This window comes from Triticum urartu, chromosome 3 (assembly GCF_003073215.2).
Source record: "Triticum urartu cultivar G1812 chromosome 3, Tu2.1, whole genome shotgun sequence".
NCBI lineage: Eukaryota > Viridiplantae > Streptophyta > Magnoliopsida > Poales > Poaceae > Triticum > Triticum urartu.
The window spans coordinates 620,660,863-620,675,903 of record NC_053024.1 but is presented as its reverse complement, the minus strand read 5'-3'; the positions used below and the strand labels follow the sequence as shown (position 1 = coordinate 620,675,903).

The window sequence follows — 15,041 nt, the reverse complement described above, 5'->3', positions numbered from 1 at the left end:
ATCATCTACCCATTCATATATGCCTCTCTGATCATAACAATATCTAGCTAGGTAATGTGCAGCTTCCCTCAGACAATGCTTAAAGGAGGTTGACGAGATCCCAGGTGAAAGTTCAAAGCAACCAGCTAGTACAGGTACATATGGATTCGGGATCTCAGAATCTCCATTGCATGCATCCATTAGCTCAATGCAATCAGATTTCACCACCACCTTAGAGCAGCCAGCATCAGAGCATCTTTAGCCACGTGCCTCTAATTCGACCATTCAAATGTCTGCAGACATGCTTGGTCAGTGACCGGGTGTGTCCGTTTTGAGCCCTTATTTTTTCATCCGCGCAGTCACACTTCTTTTTTTTCACATATGTCCGGTCACTTGCACGTGATTGATAGAGAAGAAGAAAGGGAAAGAAAAGAATGAATAAAGAAAGAGAAAAGGTGGTTCGGGGTGGGGTCGCGTCATACGTGGCGGACTGACTGGACGTGTCCAGATGCGTCCACGAGTCCTCATATTATTCTTATATTTGAGATGGATATAAGGGATATCGGTCAGTCCGGACGTTTGAGACGGATATGAGGGGTTCGGTTAGGTCGCGTTTTTGTAACCGGTCACTGATCGAACTGCCTGTCTGAGCATTTAAGACAGGTATGAGGGGTCCGATTATAGATGCTCTCAGATAGCAATTTGAGCCTCTCCTTAGTGCTAGAGCTTCAGCAGTTAGAGCATTCAATGTATGATTTAGGATCAGTGGCGGAGGTAGGGGGTGCCAGCAGGGGCCCCGGCCTAGGCCAACAAGCAGAATTTTCCACTACACAAGTGATTACGTGCTGCTAATTCTGTGTATTATCATGATTTTTTTGGCTTTGGCCTTCCCCAACAAGACTTAACATCAAGTTGGCCCCCCTGATTAAGTTTTCCTGCCTTCGCCACTGTGTAGGATCTGTTTGGTTGAAGACTGGTGTGGCCAAACCAAAGTGTGACCAGCCACACACAAGTGTGGCTGAGAAAATGGATGCCAAACTTTGACAAAAGTTGGCAAAACAATTGTCTCTATGACAAGTGGACCATAGGGACAGTAAAGTGTGGCAAAAATCAAATACATACCAACTAAAGTATGGGTGCCAAACTTTGGCTTGGCAAACTATGGCTTGGAACCAAACAACCTCTTAGGCTCCGCAGCACTGGCGATTGTCTCGCCTCTGCAGTTTCGTATAACTGCAGCTACTGCTCCACTTCCACCCACAAAGAAAGTTGCATCTGTATTCAACTCATAATATTTTGGAGAGAGTTTTTTCCATCTTATAGTTGGCGGTGGAGTACCCGTAAAATGGCATAATTGATAGTTATTGCCTAAATGGCAAACAGAGTGTTCCTCGCATTTTTTAGTTTGTGATTTTCTTTAAATTCATGGACATTATTGAATTCATGTTTTTTTAAATTTTCCTACTTTTAAAAAACATCTTTTTCAAAAGTCAACGAGATCGAGGGATTTGGAAAACCAGTCCCTTTTTTAGAATCACTAGCAAAAGAGTTCGTGCGTTGCAACGGGAGAGAAAATATAACACACACTCTTAACTCAACAACCATCACTCAAGACCATAATAGGTCCATCTCCTTTATTTTTGCGAGGCATCATATTTGTGTTGCCGCTTATCCTCCTTCTCACCCTCGCTGGCGATGGTCTCGGTGTTCACACAAAAGAACAAAAAACGTGTGTTGAATATGGTCAATCCTAAGGCGTCTCTCTCTCTCCCTCTCTCCTCCCTCTCCCTCTCTCTCGCGCTCGCTCGCTTTCTCTCACTCTCGCGATGAGAAATCTGTTGTTTTCCCTGCGACATTTTTCAGAGGTATGCATGTGTAGTTATCGTTGTTTTCTTTTCTGTATATGGTTATAGTGGGGGTGTTTATTTGCAATTCGAATCGCTGCCGGTATGAAAAAAACGAATCTTGCGCTATAAATTATAAGTTTGGTTCCATAACAATATTTTAAAAATATTTAACAGGTAAAATTAACATCATATTTAGATTCCACACATTTTTCTAATAAAATTTCATATATAATATGTTAAAATCAAAGTTACAGTTTAAAAGATACAAATAATTAGCTTTTGGACAAAAAAATGTTAAAAAAATTAGCGAGAAAAAACTTTTCTTCACTTTCGCGAGAGGCACTGTGCCTTTTGAAAACAAAAAAAACATGTTTTTTTTTCTTTCGCGAGAGGCACGGTTTAACTTTCACAAGATGCATAGTTTTGGTTCCGCGAGAGGCATGGTTATGCCTCTCGAAAAGGAAAAAAACACGTTTTTTTTCGTGAGAGGCATGGTTTTGCTCCCGCGGGAGGCACTCGGATACGTAAAAAAAATATGTGTTTTCTACTTCTTCTCTTCTTCCGTGAGAAGGCATGGCCGTGCCTCTCGAAAACGGGAAAAAACATATTTTTTTTCCTTCCATGTAAGATACAGTTTTACTTCCGCGAGAGACATGACCGTGCTTCTCGGAAACTGAAAAAAACTTGTTTTCTATTTTTCTTCTTTTACAAGAGGCATGGGTTTTTCATCTCGTTTTTTATGGGGAAAAAGTTCGTCAAAATCTATCAACATGCGATCTAGTTTTGAAGAATTCGACGCGATGAATTCAATGGTGAAAACAGTTTGAGATTTGGACGATCTCGACGTGAGGAATCCAACGATAAAAACGGTTTGAGATTTGGACGCACGCTTTAATAGATAAAATATTTTAAATAATTGAATTTTCGAAAAAGGGGAAAACTCTCATTTTTTAGGGTAAATAATTGGATTTTCGAAAAGGGAAAAACTCTCGTTTTTTTTTTTGAGGGGAGGGAAAAACTCTCGTGCTACGATAAGTCGAAGGAGTACTCCTAAATTTGGCCCGTGTAGTAAGCGTGCCGTGCCTGACACACTCTAGCCAGGTCAGGCCGTGCCAGCCCATCTGGCCAGGTCTGACTCCATGACAGGCCCAAAGGGGAGCGGTAGAAGCGTCTAGCACTCTCCACTGACTCCGTGGGCGTTCGTCAAGCCGGGCACGGAACGCGCTGCCGCTGCCGCGATCCGGGCGAGCTCCACAAGCCGACGCCGGCGGCGAGGAGGAAGGACGGCTCCGATGGACGCGTCGGGGGAGCTGCAGTGCGTGGGGCGGCTGGAGATCGCCGCGCCCCCGCCGGCGCGCTACCTCCGCGTGGGCTCCCTCCCGGTCCCCACCGACGACTCCGCCTACCTCCCCGCCCTCCTCCCCTCCGCTTCCCCGTGAGCTCCCCCTCCTCTCTATTCTCCGCGCCCCTGCGCTTGTTCGATCGAAGTGGCGCGTGTGCAAGCCTAGGCGCCTCTAGCTGATGCTTCGTGCGATTTGATGGGCTCTGATGCAGGCTCCTGATCGAATCCATAAGGAGGCTGTTCAATCCGAATCACCCGAGCGATTATGTTGCTTAGGGCTTGCGTGTTGAATGCGATTGTGGGATGTCGAGGGCTGTGCTGGCGAATTTGAGGTAGAATGCGATTGGGGGAGAGCACTATCTGCTTTGCTTGTGCAGTTAGAATTGTTCCTGATTGTGATTCGTTTGTGAGGGCTTAAGACGGTACTTGTATAGTAGATCCTGGAGATGAAATGTGAATCCCTTCTTCAGTTACTGGGTTGTTATGATATTATTTTGGGGGAGAGTGACTATGGCGAAATGATCAACCGGCGTGCTTGCTGCTTGCAGCAAAGATCGGTCTAGCGAATGGTGAACACACTGTATCTCATTGTAGCGGTTACAACTTACAAACTAGCAGAACATAGATTTTGTGTTGGAACCTACAACCTAGAGTGGTGGGGGACACTATCTCCACCTTTCTCTTTTCATTTGGACAGCATCAACTAACGAGCATGTAGTCACAATCATGCTGGGAGCCTGGGAAGTGTAAAGTGACGTGTAACTGTTACCGAATGAAATTTCTTGTAGTCCGCAAATGTCCGAGTAGAGCCTGGAGATGAAATGTCAACCGCTTCTTTCGTTAGTGGTTTGTTATGGTATATTTGGGGGCAGAGTGACTATGGTGAAGTGATTACGGGCGGGCTTGCTGCTTTTAGCAACGACGGGTCCAGTGATCGTGAATGCACCGTATATCAATGGAGCGGTTACAACTTGCAAACCTGCAGAATATAGATATTTTTTCTGGAACATAGAATGGTGGTGGACACTATTTCCACACACACACGCGCGTGCGCACCCTCTTTTTTTTTGCATTCAGACAGCATCAGCTAAGGAGTATGTAGGCAAAATCATGTTGGGAAGTGTAACGTGACACATTACTGCTATCAAATGAGATTTCCCCTTGTCTGCAAATGTCTGAGTAAGGAGAACCACTAGTTTAATCTTGCTCTTATTGTCACAAATATTGTAGGACTGGGACTGGAGCTCCAAGGTATCAAATGCTGCCACTGGAGACTGACCTCAACACGCTCCCCGTGATTCCAAACCTCCCGGAGAAGGTTTTCCCAACGGATGCGAAGAGTACTGAAGGTGACCTCTGTCGAGCCTTCGTTGTTATAGTTTGATCATCAAAACAAGATTCTAGGCTTCTTGGCAATTTGTAGTATAAGGCAGCATTACTGATGGTAAAAACATGCGTGTGCTATTAAAATTATAACTGTTTTAGCGTGTGGTAAGCATATGCGAGTCAAAACTGTCACGATTGGCTGCCTTTTACATGTATCCAAGTGATTTCTCAGCCACACCCTATATAATTAAATGATGTTTGGTATTTACAGTTGATGGATGCTATACCTGTGAAAACTCTAGGTAACATGACCTGGTGAATTATTATTCAAGCATATTTGGTCGGTAGCAATAAACACCCCCCCCCCCCCCCCCACCGGTACATTGTTACCGGTTAACAAACTTGTATATGCTTCTTCTTGTGAGTATTACCCTTGTAAATCTGAGGTAAGAAGTGAGGCTGTGAGAGAGTGAAAATACCAGCTTTGGGGTTTGCTATTTCATGTTCATGATACCTTTCTATCTCATCTGATGAGCTTTTGCTGCAGTGGTACATGCAGCAGCAAAACCTTTCAAATAACGGGAATCAGTTTCCCTAAAAAAAATAATAACGGGAATCAGTCTGTTTGAGATACCAGTGTTGTAGTGTAACTGTGTAAAGCACAGGAGGTGAAACTGTAGTAGTCCATGGCGCACAGCAGGAACAGTACATAAATTAGTAATCCAGGAGGAGAGTTAGGCATATTAGGAAAGAGTCCAGAAGAAGATTATGCAAGCTAGAGATATAGAAATAGCTAAGAATCTGTATCATGTTTGGAATTCATAGTAGTGGGTTGTTGTCTTCAAAGGCAGGCAAGAAACATATTTCTCTCTTCCTATTGCTGTCGACAACATCTATCTTCCAGCCCACTAACCTTGTTCTAATTATCTGAAACGGCACTTACCCGCAGGATGCCACCTAGGCCACTGCCACATCATTCCTACAATTTGCAAAAGTGATCTGCTGTCCACCAGTTTTGCTGAAGACAAAATACGGGTGGCGGACTTAAATGCGCCGCGGTGCCGCCTACCGATTATATGGAAAACTATGTGCTCGCATTAATGCATTGATATATTTGGAATTAATAAAAACAGACTAAAGAATATCGGGGTGGTTAGTAGAAAGCCTAGCAAGCCGCTTCAGACAAACAAACAACAGATGATAAAGGCGATCCTACGTAATAAGATAAGGAAGCACCTCCCCTTTTGGTTATGTGAGCCTTCGCCTTTCCCTTCCTCATCTATCTTCCTGTTCCCGTTCTTAGCTCTCCACCTTCCCTTTGCTGTTTCCAATAAAAGCTCTAACCCCATCGGCTCAAGCGATAAACTGTGAGGCGAGCATTCCGTCTAGCAAACGAACAGGTTCAAAAGGCTTAGGTGACATCATGGGGTGTTTCTGACATCTTCGATGGTACCCGTCCGTGATTGCTCTGCTTCGTGTCAGCAGATCTGGTAAAAACCTTGTCTTCTTTTTTAGGCTTTACGAATTCGTTGCGTGATTGCACAGAAATTATCCAACTAATTGCATTAGTCAGGCGATGATAGGCCTCTGGATCAGGTATTCGTGATGGTTCCCCACTAGCACCGAATACGCGGCCGACTACCATCTAGGCGGTGTGCTTATCACACTGCTGTCCGCATGATCCAATAGTCCAAATTATTAAAGTTGTTTGGCATGAAATACATTTCTGTTGATATATGTTTGTTCATATTCTTCAGGATTACGGTGTGGAAGCGGACTTTTCAACCAAAACTTATCAAGGAAGTGTGAAGCACTAGCTGTGTCAGGCCTAGCCGAATATGGCGATGAAATAGATGTGATTGCTCCAACTGATATTCTAAAGCAGATCTTTAAAATACCTTACTCTAAGGCACAAGTATCTATTGCTGTTAGCCGTATTGGAGACACACTCATTTTAAACTCAGGGTAAGGTGCTCACAACTTTAAAACGATCATACTCAATGTAGTGAATGCTAATGCTCCACTCCACATTGCGTTGCAGGCCTGATGTTGATGAAGGTGAAAAGATATTTAGAAGACAAAATAACCAACCTAAAGGATCTGATCCTTCAATTTTAAAGAACTTCGCGATGCACTCGGTTAGGGCAGAGGCTTGTGATTGCCCACCAAGTCATCAACCATCACAGGAAAAGCAAACAGCATCCATGTTGCATGGACCCTTCGGTGATAGGGAGGGTTCCTTTGATTCGTCCTCCTCGTCTAATTTTAGCACGTCGCCGTATTTGGATCAGAATATCAGTAAAAGTAGAAAACCGTCACATGGTACTTGTGAAAGCCTGTACTGGGGTGCAAGGGAAAATAAGCAAAAAGTTCCAGGATCGGACCCCATTAGGAAAACCACTCGTGTTGGTGAAACCCCCAGTTGTGAGGTGCAAGAATCTGAGAAGAGTAGGAGAGTGGGGAACAATGGATTTCGGAAGGTTTGCTTTTGGCAATTTCACAATTTCCATATTCTCTTGGGTAGCGACTTGCTTATATTTAGCAATGAGAAATATATCGCAGTCAGCTTGCACCTATGGGATGTTTCTAGACAGGTATGCTTTATTTATTTTTTAATATGCCTTTATATTTTCTTTCCTTACTCTCTCTATTGACAAATTGCCTTTGATAGGTTACTCCATTGAACTGGCTAGAAGCTTGGCTTGACAATGTTATGGCAAGTGTGCCAGAATTGGCCATATGCTATCATCAGAATGGTGTTGTCCAAGGCTATGAGCTTCTAAAAAATGATGATATATTTCTACTTAAGGGTGTGTCCGATGATGGCACACCTGCATTTCATCCACAGGTTGTCCAGCAAAATGGCCTAGCTGTCCTAAGGTTCCTTCAGAATAACTGTAAGCAAGACCCTGGTGCATATTGGGTATGGCTTTTGAACCTACTTATGAAGTTATGATAGTCAACATGTGTTGGATATGTTCCTGTTCAACCTTTTATGTTTGGATATTTTTATGTACAACTTGATTTATTTAGCAGTAGACTGGTAACCACCAATGCTAGTTCTTGTGCACTTATACTGAAGGTTTGCTTTCTCAGCTCTACAAAGGCGCTGAAGAAGATGTTGTGCAGTTATATGACTTGTCCATATTACCTGAAAAACGTACTGCTGGTGATCATATATCTACGTGCAGTCCTGTGTCTTCTTTAATGAACAAGGGGAGAAGGGAATCACTTTTCTCTTTGGGCACACTCCTCTATCGCGTTGCTCATAGGATGTCTTTATCGAAGGTAACAGGGAATTGACACTCTTACTTTGCTTATTTACAGTTTTCTTTTGAAGATGTACTTATGTACAGCTTTACTAATTGATAAAGGCCTTATATGTTTGCAGGTACCTAGTAATAGAGCAAAATGTGCAAAGTTCTTCAGAAAATGTTTAGATTTCCTCAGCAAGCAGGATCACCTGGTACTTTATCTATCATCTCACTGTTCTACAAATCTGTTATTTTCTCGGTGAGAAATTTGTCTCATGATTTCTTCTTTCATCTTTTAGGTTGTCAGGGCATATGCTCATGAACAGTTTGCAAGGCTCATCCTTAAATGTTACGAGGAGTTGGAACTGACAACAGAATCATTTCTGCTTGAATCGGAAGTTACTCTTACCGACTTGGATGATGAGTCTCCACAGCTGAGCCTTCAGAATTTACCATCAAAGCAAGATGATGTATTGACAGAGATAAGCAAGGATGAGCCAGCAGCCGTAGATAGTATGTTGGAGTATTCACAATCAGAATCTTCACGTGGTCATGTTGATACTGGTACTGCATCTTCAACTACAAAAGATGTCTCTGATGATAGCCTGCTAATGTGTCAGGCTGGAAACTCTCAGATATCAAAACCAATTGCTGATGCCATCTCCTCTAAGTTGGCAGCTATACATCACGTATCACAAGCTATCAAATCTTTAAGATGGAACCGGCAGCTGCAGAACAGTCAGGATGATTGTGTTGACAATGCAGACACCATTTGGGAGAGACCTGTTGACTTCTCTTTATGTAGATGTGGCGATGTTGATTGCATTGAAGTTTGCGACATCAGGGAGTGGCTACCAAAACTGAAAATGGACCATAAATTGTGGAAACTTGCTCTTTTGCTGGGTGAATCTTATCTGGCACTTGGAGAGGCGTATAAAAATGATGGACAGCTTCATCGCACTCTGAAAGTTGTGGAATTAGCTTGCATGGTTTATGGTTCTATGCCTAAACATCTAGATGGTGATGAATTCATCTCATCCATGTCCAATAGTTCGTTGTGCCTTGAAGATGGTGATCTAAACTCAAGTCTTGTATTGGATGAAGCAGAATATTTCAAGAATGCAAAATGCTTTGGTTATGATATTTCTGCTCAACAGTTGCCTCCAAACTATTTATTCTGGGCCAATGTGTGGATGCTTGTAGGCGATGTCTATGCAGAATATCACCGATTGGGCAGCCATCAAGCACCGGTGCTCCATGAGCAAAAGCCTGAAGGTGATCTTAGGATGTCAAATGAAGTTGCAATGGAAGTCAAACGTCTTAAGAGAAAATTGGGAAAAGATAAGCAGAATTGTGGAACATGCTCACTGATAAACTGTAGCTGCCAAAGTGATAGAGCAAATAGTGGCAGTAGTGCAAGCAGTAGTAGTCCTGAGGCCTCTACATTGCATGGAAGAAAGAAAAATAAAAAAGCATCTGGCAGGAACATTCGTTCACAATCTACTGAAATTAAAGAGAAACCTAATGCGCAGGAAGCTATCGGAAGTTCTGAAGAAACTCAAAACAGCACGAATGATACTCGTCTTGAGAAAAGGACGGTGGCAAAGGCTGAACTTGATCATGATCACACCATGGATAATCAGTCAAGTAATGCTGATGCTATTCCTGATAAACCTAATGGCGATGTTTCCAGTGGGAGCGGTGGTATTTTCAAGTACCTTGTAGGTCCTAAACCAGGAGATGCTGAATACAACTTGTGTTCTGCTATTCACTGCTATGGTGCAGCTAAGGGAGACATGTTTGCATTTCCTGTGCGCTCAGCAGAGTTCTTCACCATTCTTAAGAAAAGAGGTTGGGCATTCAATGAACTTGGCCGCATTAGACTTGAGAGTAAAAATCTGAGTAGTGCTGAGATTGCTTTTGCTGATGCTATTAGTGCATTTCAAGAAGTCTCTGATCACACAAATGTTATATTGATCAACTGTAACTTAGCTCATGGTAGAAGAGCTTTAGCAGAGAAATTGGCGTCGAGGATAGAAGAATTTCAGATGTATGATCTTCCTGAAGGCTCATATATGCAATCCGTGAAGTCTGCCAAGTCGGAATATTTCCAAGCAATAAACTACTATACAGCAGCTAAGAGGCAACTGAAGTATGCTATTGCTGACAATGAAGTTGATAAATCACTGTACAACGAAGTTTACACCCAGTATGCCCATACCCACCTGAGGCTCGGAATGCTTTTGGCAAGGGAAAGCTTTTTAACTGGCAGTTACGAAGGTGGACTTGTTGATGAATCATCTAACAGAACAGTTCTTGAGATTTCAGCAAGTGATGCTTTTCGGGAGGCTTTGTCTACATACGAGTCCCTTGGTGAACTTCGCAAACAGGAGGCTGCTTTTGGCCATTTTCAGCTTGGTTGTTATCAAAGGGATCTGTGCTTCAAGTTCCTGGATTTGGTTAACAAGGAGGTCAAACAGAAGAACGAGGATAAATTTCGTAAGAAAGCTAAGTGGTATGGTTCGCTAGCAGAGAAGAACTGGCAGAAGGCTTTAGAATTCTATGGTCCAAAGACGCATCCTACCATGTTTCTTAACATCCTTATGGCACAATCAGCCCTTTCTACTAGCATCTTTGATTCGTTTCATTCTAGTGCGGTATGTTCTTCCTGGCTTGCCATCTCCTCCTATTCTAGTTACTCAAGTCTGCTAGATCTTAGTTACGATTATTCTTTTCTGGCATTCCGGAAAGGGCATTACCTGTCATACAATTTGAACTAAAACCACGACACTTATTCTGGAACAGAGGGAGTAGTTGCGTGCAGAATCGAGAGGCGCAATGTCATTTTATTAGAATCGTTTAGTATGTTGCATTTTGCATTTGGTTAATACATTATGATTGTAGTGTTAAGAGTAATTTTGCTGAGTACTGTTTTTTTACTGCTAAGCAGCAGGAGTTCTACGTAGGGATGTTTGGGGGGAAAGGCATCAGTAGCGGTACATAAATCACAATAGTTCACTGCATTCTGGGTTGTGGTTAGTAACAGCGGGCCGAAACCGGTTGAGCATTTAGGTTTGAGGCTATGCGTTCACTTACGTGCGCGCCTAGGATGTCTTATTTGTGAATGTGGAACGGGATTTCTTCTGTGATATCATAATCATGTTTCTTGGTATCTGTTTGAAGATGCTTGAAGCCGCGCTGATGCACTTGCTGGAAGGCCGCCATGTTGTCGAAGCGAACGAGGAATACTCAAACGATGTGAACCTGGACATAAAGCCGAAGTTCTGGAGCCAGCTGCAGAGCCTGCTGAAGAGCATGCTGAGGAACCTGGACACGAGCAGGCCGGCAGCCTCCGCCGCCGGTCAGGCCAACGGCGGCGGCAGGGGTGACGCAGCCAAGCTGAAAGAGATGTATCGTCTGTCTCTGAAATCTTCCTCTCTGGGCCAGCTGCACGCGCTGCACAAGCTCTGGGTCTGAGCAGACCCTCCGGTTCACAGTACGGCTACTGTGCATGTATGATATATGTTGTTGCTTAGTAAGCATCTTCTACTTTGAAGTTTGTGGGTTGTTGTGACGATCCTGTTGTCTGGTGTACTTGTCTAGGGAGATATAAGTCGTACTGCTATATGAACTGGTACTGCTAGCAAGTGAATAATAGCCGTGTAATAAAACTTGTGAACTTATAGATGATGAGGCAAACAATGAGTTGCAGATATGGTTGCTTTGCTTGTAGAGTGGACACCTGGTTCCGGTCAGAGGAGTCTGAATGCGTCCGCTATCCTGGAAAGCATCCAAAGAGTAAGAACTTCTCACTGTTCGAAGTCCATATCCAAGAAGGCTTGTCGCCGGTCCACATACGAGATTGCACGGCAGTTCATACGTTTGGTTGGGCTTTTCCTTGGCTTTTGCACCTTGGCTTATATAAGCCAAAAAAGCTCCTATCTAGGGGATTTCGGCTTCTTTTTTGTCTCTAAGTAGTCCCAACTACTGCAGGAGGAAAGGCCCTGCAGAACGTTTGTTCCATCCTGTTTCCTGGCAACGAGATGGACTTCTTCAGACGCCACCTCCTGTTCGTGAATATATTGCACCACGCTATGAGGAAAAACTCAAAACTTATTCAACACAATTGCTGTGTTATTACAACACAGGGTTAGGATCCTCTGCAGCAGTTTACTCCCTCCGTAAACAAATATAAGAGCATTTAGATTACTTAAGTAGTGGTCTAAAGCTCTTATATTTCTTTACAGAGGGAGTGCCATGTAGTACAGTCACTGCCATGTGGACCCGGCCCCACATGTCATCCGCACTACAGCATCATACAATCTGCAGAGGATCTCAACACACAATGTTGTGTTATTATTTCTTTATTATACACCAGAAGGCTTACCGGTATGACCCAACAGAGAACCTTCTCAACCCAGACGCAAACCAGGATGACCACCCAGGTGGAATTGCTTCTCCACAGATACAATCAACGGAGTGTACAATGCAAACCTAAAACAAACAATACATCGACTGAAACACCCCGAGGCCGACAAGGGTGAAACAAAATGTCACACTAGCAACAGAAAGTGTTGTGTGCTTTGGTATTCACATCAGACAGGCAACATCATCTACAACATCCCTCACAAACCCCCTACAACAACATCATCCTCACACGACGGTGCGGTTTCTACAGTCCACAAGTATACAACACCTAGCTTCGACGCAACCGGTTTGGTCATGGTATGGTACAACACGATGTGTCTGCAAAATTTTCACATTTTTTAGGTCAGGATGGCCTTGAGGGCGTTAATACCGTCCGTAACAGGCCCCGGCGGCCACCCTCTCCACATGAAGGCCTTGAGGCTGGCTGGCACATATGAAACGCATATGCCGTCCTGGGAATTTTCTAGACGAAGTAGTCCTGGCGCACGACGGTGATGAAATTGCAGGGAAGCGACTCGTCCTCCTTTTGCTTCCCTACGTCGCCGTTTCCTTGGATGTGCCAATATATCTTTGGAGGGAGGGGCGCAGTGAGAGATGCATAAAGGTCTGCAGTCATATGGAGAGAAAAATGATCAGCACGTCGGAATATGATATTTCTCCTGCCATTGTACCAGGCTTCGCGAGCATGTACCTGGGGACAGATTTTGATCGGATTCTTTGGTGGAATGTAGCACAATAATACCGGCAAGAACTGTGAGAAATCCACAAGTCTCGGAGGCAATAATGCTTGCGCTCTGCCCAGACCAATCCTGGATAGTCAGGAAAATACAAGTGAGCTAACCAATTAACACAGGGGTCAAGAATGCCTGATGTTTTAAATTGCTCACCTTGAACATTATGGCACTTGCGAAAATAGTGAGCGTTGTGAACATGGCATAATAGATGGGAGAAACCAGCGCTGTATTGAAAGTATCCAATGCCTGAAAGTTGAACATAACAGGTGATGTGGAGATCAGGGTATTAGGATGTGATCGGCAGATCATGTGACACATTATCGAACAGAGCTTCAAGCAAAACTTATGGATATAATTTATTTATTTTCGTTTTTATGAATATAAGGAACAAAAGTTCCCTTTTTACATATCAAGATCAGGCAATGAAGTACCTTGTTCAGGTAAACTAACTGGATGATTAAGCATATAGCTGAAACCGTCACAAACAGCCATGTCTGGAAATACCCAGCCTGGTTTACGCCCTGAATGGTAAGTTTAATCGCAATGCCCACAGCCTTGATGCTCATTACCTAGCAAGACACGGCATCAAGCGGATGTCAATACTCATATAGCAACAAACCTACTATAAGAAACCAGAGGCGCAGTCATGCAGAGCAATTACCGTGAGGGATCCGATAACAGAGCAAATACCAACATAGATCATTATGTTCGTCTGCCCATACCGTGGAGCACAATATAGCATAAGAAGCAATGACACAGCCACTGCTAGAGCAGCGTAGCAAAGGAAGGCTGCAACAACATTACAGATGAAATGTCAAAAGGCAAGTCCATTTTTATGGCAAGCAACCGAATGGAGATAGCATGGGAGCTTACTAGGTTGCGTTGCCAGCCGCCAAATCTGCTCCACCGAGTCCGGGGACCTCTCCTCGGGAGCGTGGAGGATGATCACCGTCGACCCAACAATGCAGAGAATACAGCCCAGGACGCCCACCCGCTGCAACTTCTCATTCAGCATGAAATGGGCTAGAACAGCACTGTCCTCCAAAAAAACATCAAAGAGGCGCACACACATGCACATGTCAAACAAACCTGGAGAATTGAATCCAAAAAATGTTATACACGCGAGCTGAAATGAGGGCAAGCAATTTTACCTGACAATGATGCTGAGTGCGCCGAGCGGCGCGACGAGGACGGCTGGCGCAAACATGTAAGCCACGAAATTGGCGGTCTCCCCAACAAGCACTGAAAAAAAAAAGTTTAGGTTGCAATGAGACATCTGGATCCAATTCTCACATGACTAAGGAACAGACGAAGGGCAAGCGGATGAGGAGAGGCTTACTGGTGACCATCCCGACCCACCAGAGCGGCTCCCAGAGGTACCCATACCCTCCGACACCTGCAATTTTCAGAGGACAGCGAAGGTCACGTCACCACGGATACGCGGAACCGGGCGCAAAGGATCCGCCTTTCTCACGAACCAGAAAGACCTAGAGCTACATCGAGGGGGCACGAAAGCGACAGCGGCGCCCTCGGGTGAGGAGGCGAGCGCGGACGGACGGACGGACCTGCCCGGGAGCCGACGGCGCCGGCGCGGCGGAGGCCCTTCTTCTTGACGATGAAGCTGACCCCGACGAAGGCGGAGGAGGCGACGGCGAGGAGCGCGCCCTTGAGGTTGGCGGCGAAGAGGTCGCCGCCGGCGTCCGTCGCGGCGGGGCTCATCGTGCGGCGGCGCGCGGCCGGCGGCGCATTTGAGGCGGGCCTCTGCCTCTGGGTGGGTCTCTTCTTTTCTCTACGAGGGGCCGGGGCCGCTGTATGTATGCCTTGTCCTGGCCGGCGATGCGCACGATGGCGTCGGGAAATCGGACGACGGAGGGGGGGAGAGAGAGAAGGGGGGGTGGAGAATTTTTCGAATTTATACGCCCCCCGTTTTCCATTCCATTTCGCCTTTGAGTGACATTGCTTCGGGCACATCGGCCCCGCCACATCAAAGTTTCGTGTTCCACTTGTGCTTTGGGACTTGGCGGTCAAGTAAAATTTTCAGGGGGTTGAGTCAAGCTTGTATTTTTATTTTATTGTGTTTTCAATACAAGCAATCATGCAGTTCGTGTCAAGGCACGTTCTAGATAGTGCA

At 44.8% G+C, this 15,041-nt stretch overlaps 2 protein-coding genes across 2 annotated transcripts; one reads left to right on the top strand and one right to left on the bottom strand.

Moving 5' to 3' along the window:
- Window positions 1-2,966: 2,966 nt before the first annotated feature.
- LOC125545415 lies at window positions 2,967-11,463 on the top strand. Its single transcript, XM_048709341.1, has 9 exons — window positions 2,967-3,261; window positions 4,399-4,517; window positions 6,252-6,459; window positions 6,536-7,088; window positions 7,166-7,417; window positions 7,591-7,782; window positions 7,886-7,960; window positions 8,048-10,405; window positions 10,932-11,463. Exons 1-9 carry the CDS (start codon window positions 3,119-3,121, stop codon window positions 11,223-11,225), a joined length of 4,194 nt encoding a protein of 1,397 aa, XP_048565298.1. The 5' UTR covers window positions 2,967-3,118; the 3' UTR covers window positions 11,226-11,463.
- Window positions 11,464-12,289: 826 nt separating this feature from the next.
- LOC125545416 (probable magnesium transporter NIPA6) lies at window positions 12,290-14,802 on the bottom strand. Its single transcript, XM_048709342.1, has 9 exons — window positions 14,476-14,802; window positions 14,250-14,306; window positions 14,062-14,152; window positions 13,784-13,944; window positions 13,572-13,699; window positions 13,342-13,479; window positions 13,064-13,156; window positions 12,868-12,985; window positions 12,290-12,782 (listed from the first exon to the last, which is right to left on the bottom strand). The coding sequence occupies exons 1-9, from the start codon at window positions 14,627-14,629 to the stop codon at window positions 12,640-12,642; spliced, it is 1,083 nt and encodes a 360-aa protein (XP_048565299.1). The 5' UTR covers window positions 14,630-14,802; the 3' UTR covers window positions 12,290-12,639.
- Between the last annotated feature and the right edge of the window lie 239 nt (window positions 14,803-15,041).

Bases quoted from the DNA above. Each gene is read 5' to 3' on its own strand.
- LOC125545416 (XM_048709342.1), bottom strand. From the start codon at position 14,629: ATGAGCCCCGCCGCGACGGACGCCGGCGGCGACCTCTTCGCCGCCAAC. The intron at 13,480-13,571 runs GTAATTGCTCTG...GTGTCTTGCTAG, and splicing joins CTGTTATCGGATCCCTCACG to GTAATGAGCATCAAGGCTGT. The intron at 13,157-13,341 runs GTACTTCATTGC...TTCAACTTTCAG, and splicing joins AGTTAGTTTACCTGAACAAG to GCATTGGATACTTTCAATAC.
- LOC125545415 (XM_048709341.1), top strand. From the start codon at position 3,119: ATGGACGCGTCGGGGGAGCTGCAGTGCGTGGGGCGGCTGGAGATCGCC. The intron at 3,262-4,398 runs GTGAGCTCCCCC...CAAATATTGTAG, and splicing joins CTCCTCCCCTCCGCTTCCCC to GACTGGGACTGGAGCTCCAA. The intron at 6,460-6,535 runs GTAAGGTGCTCA...ATTGCGTTGCAG, and splicing joins ACACTCATTTTAAACTCAGG to GCCTGATGTTGATGAAGGTG.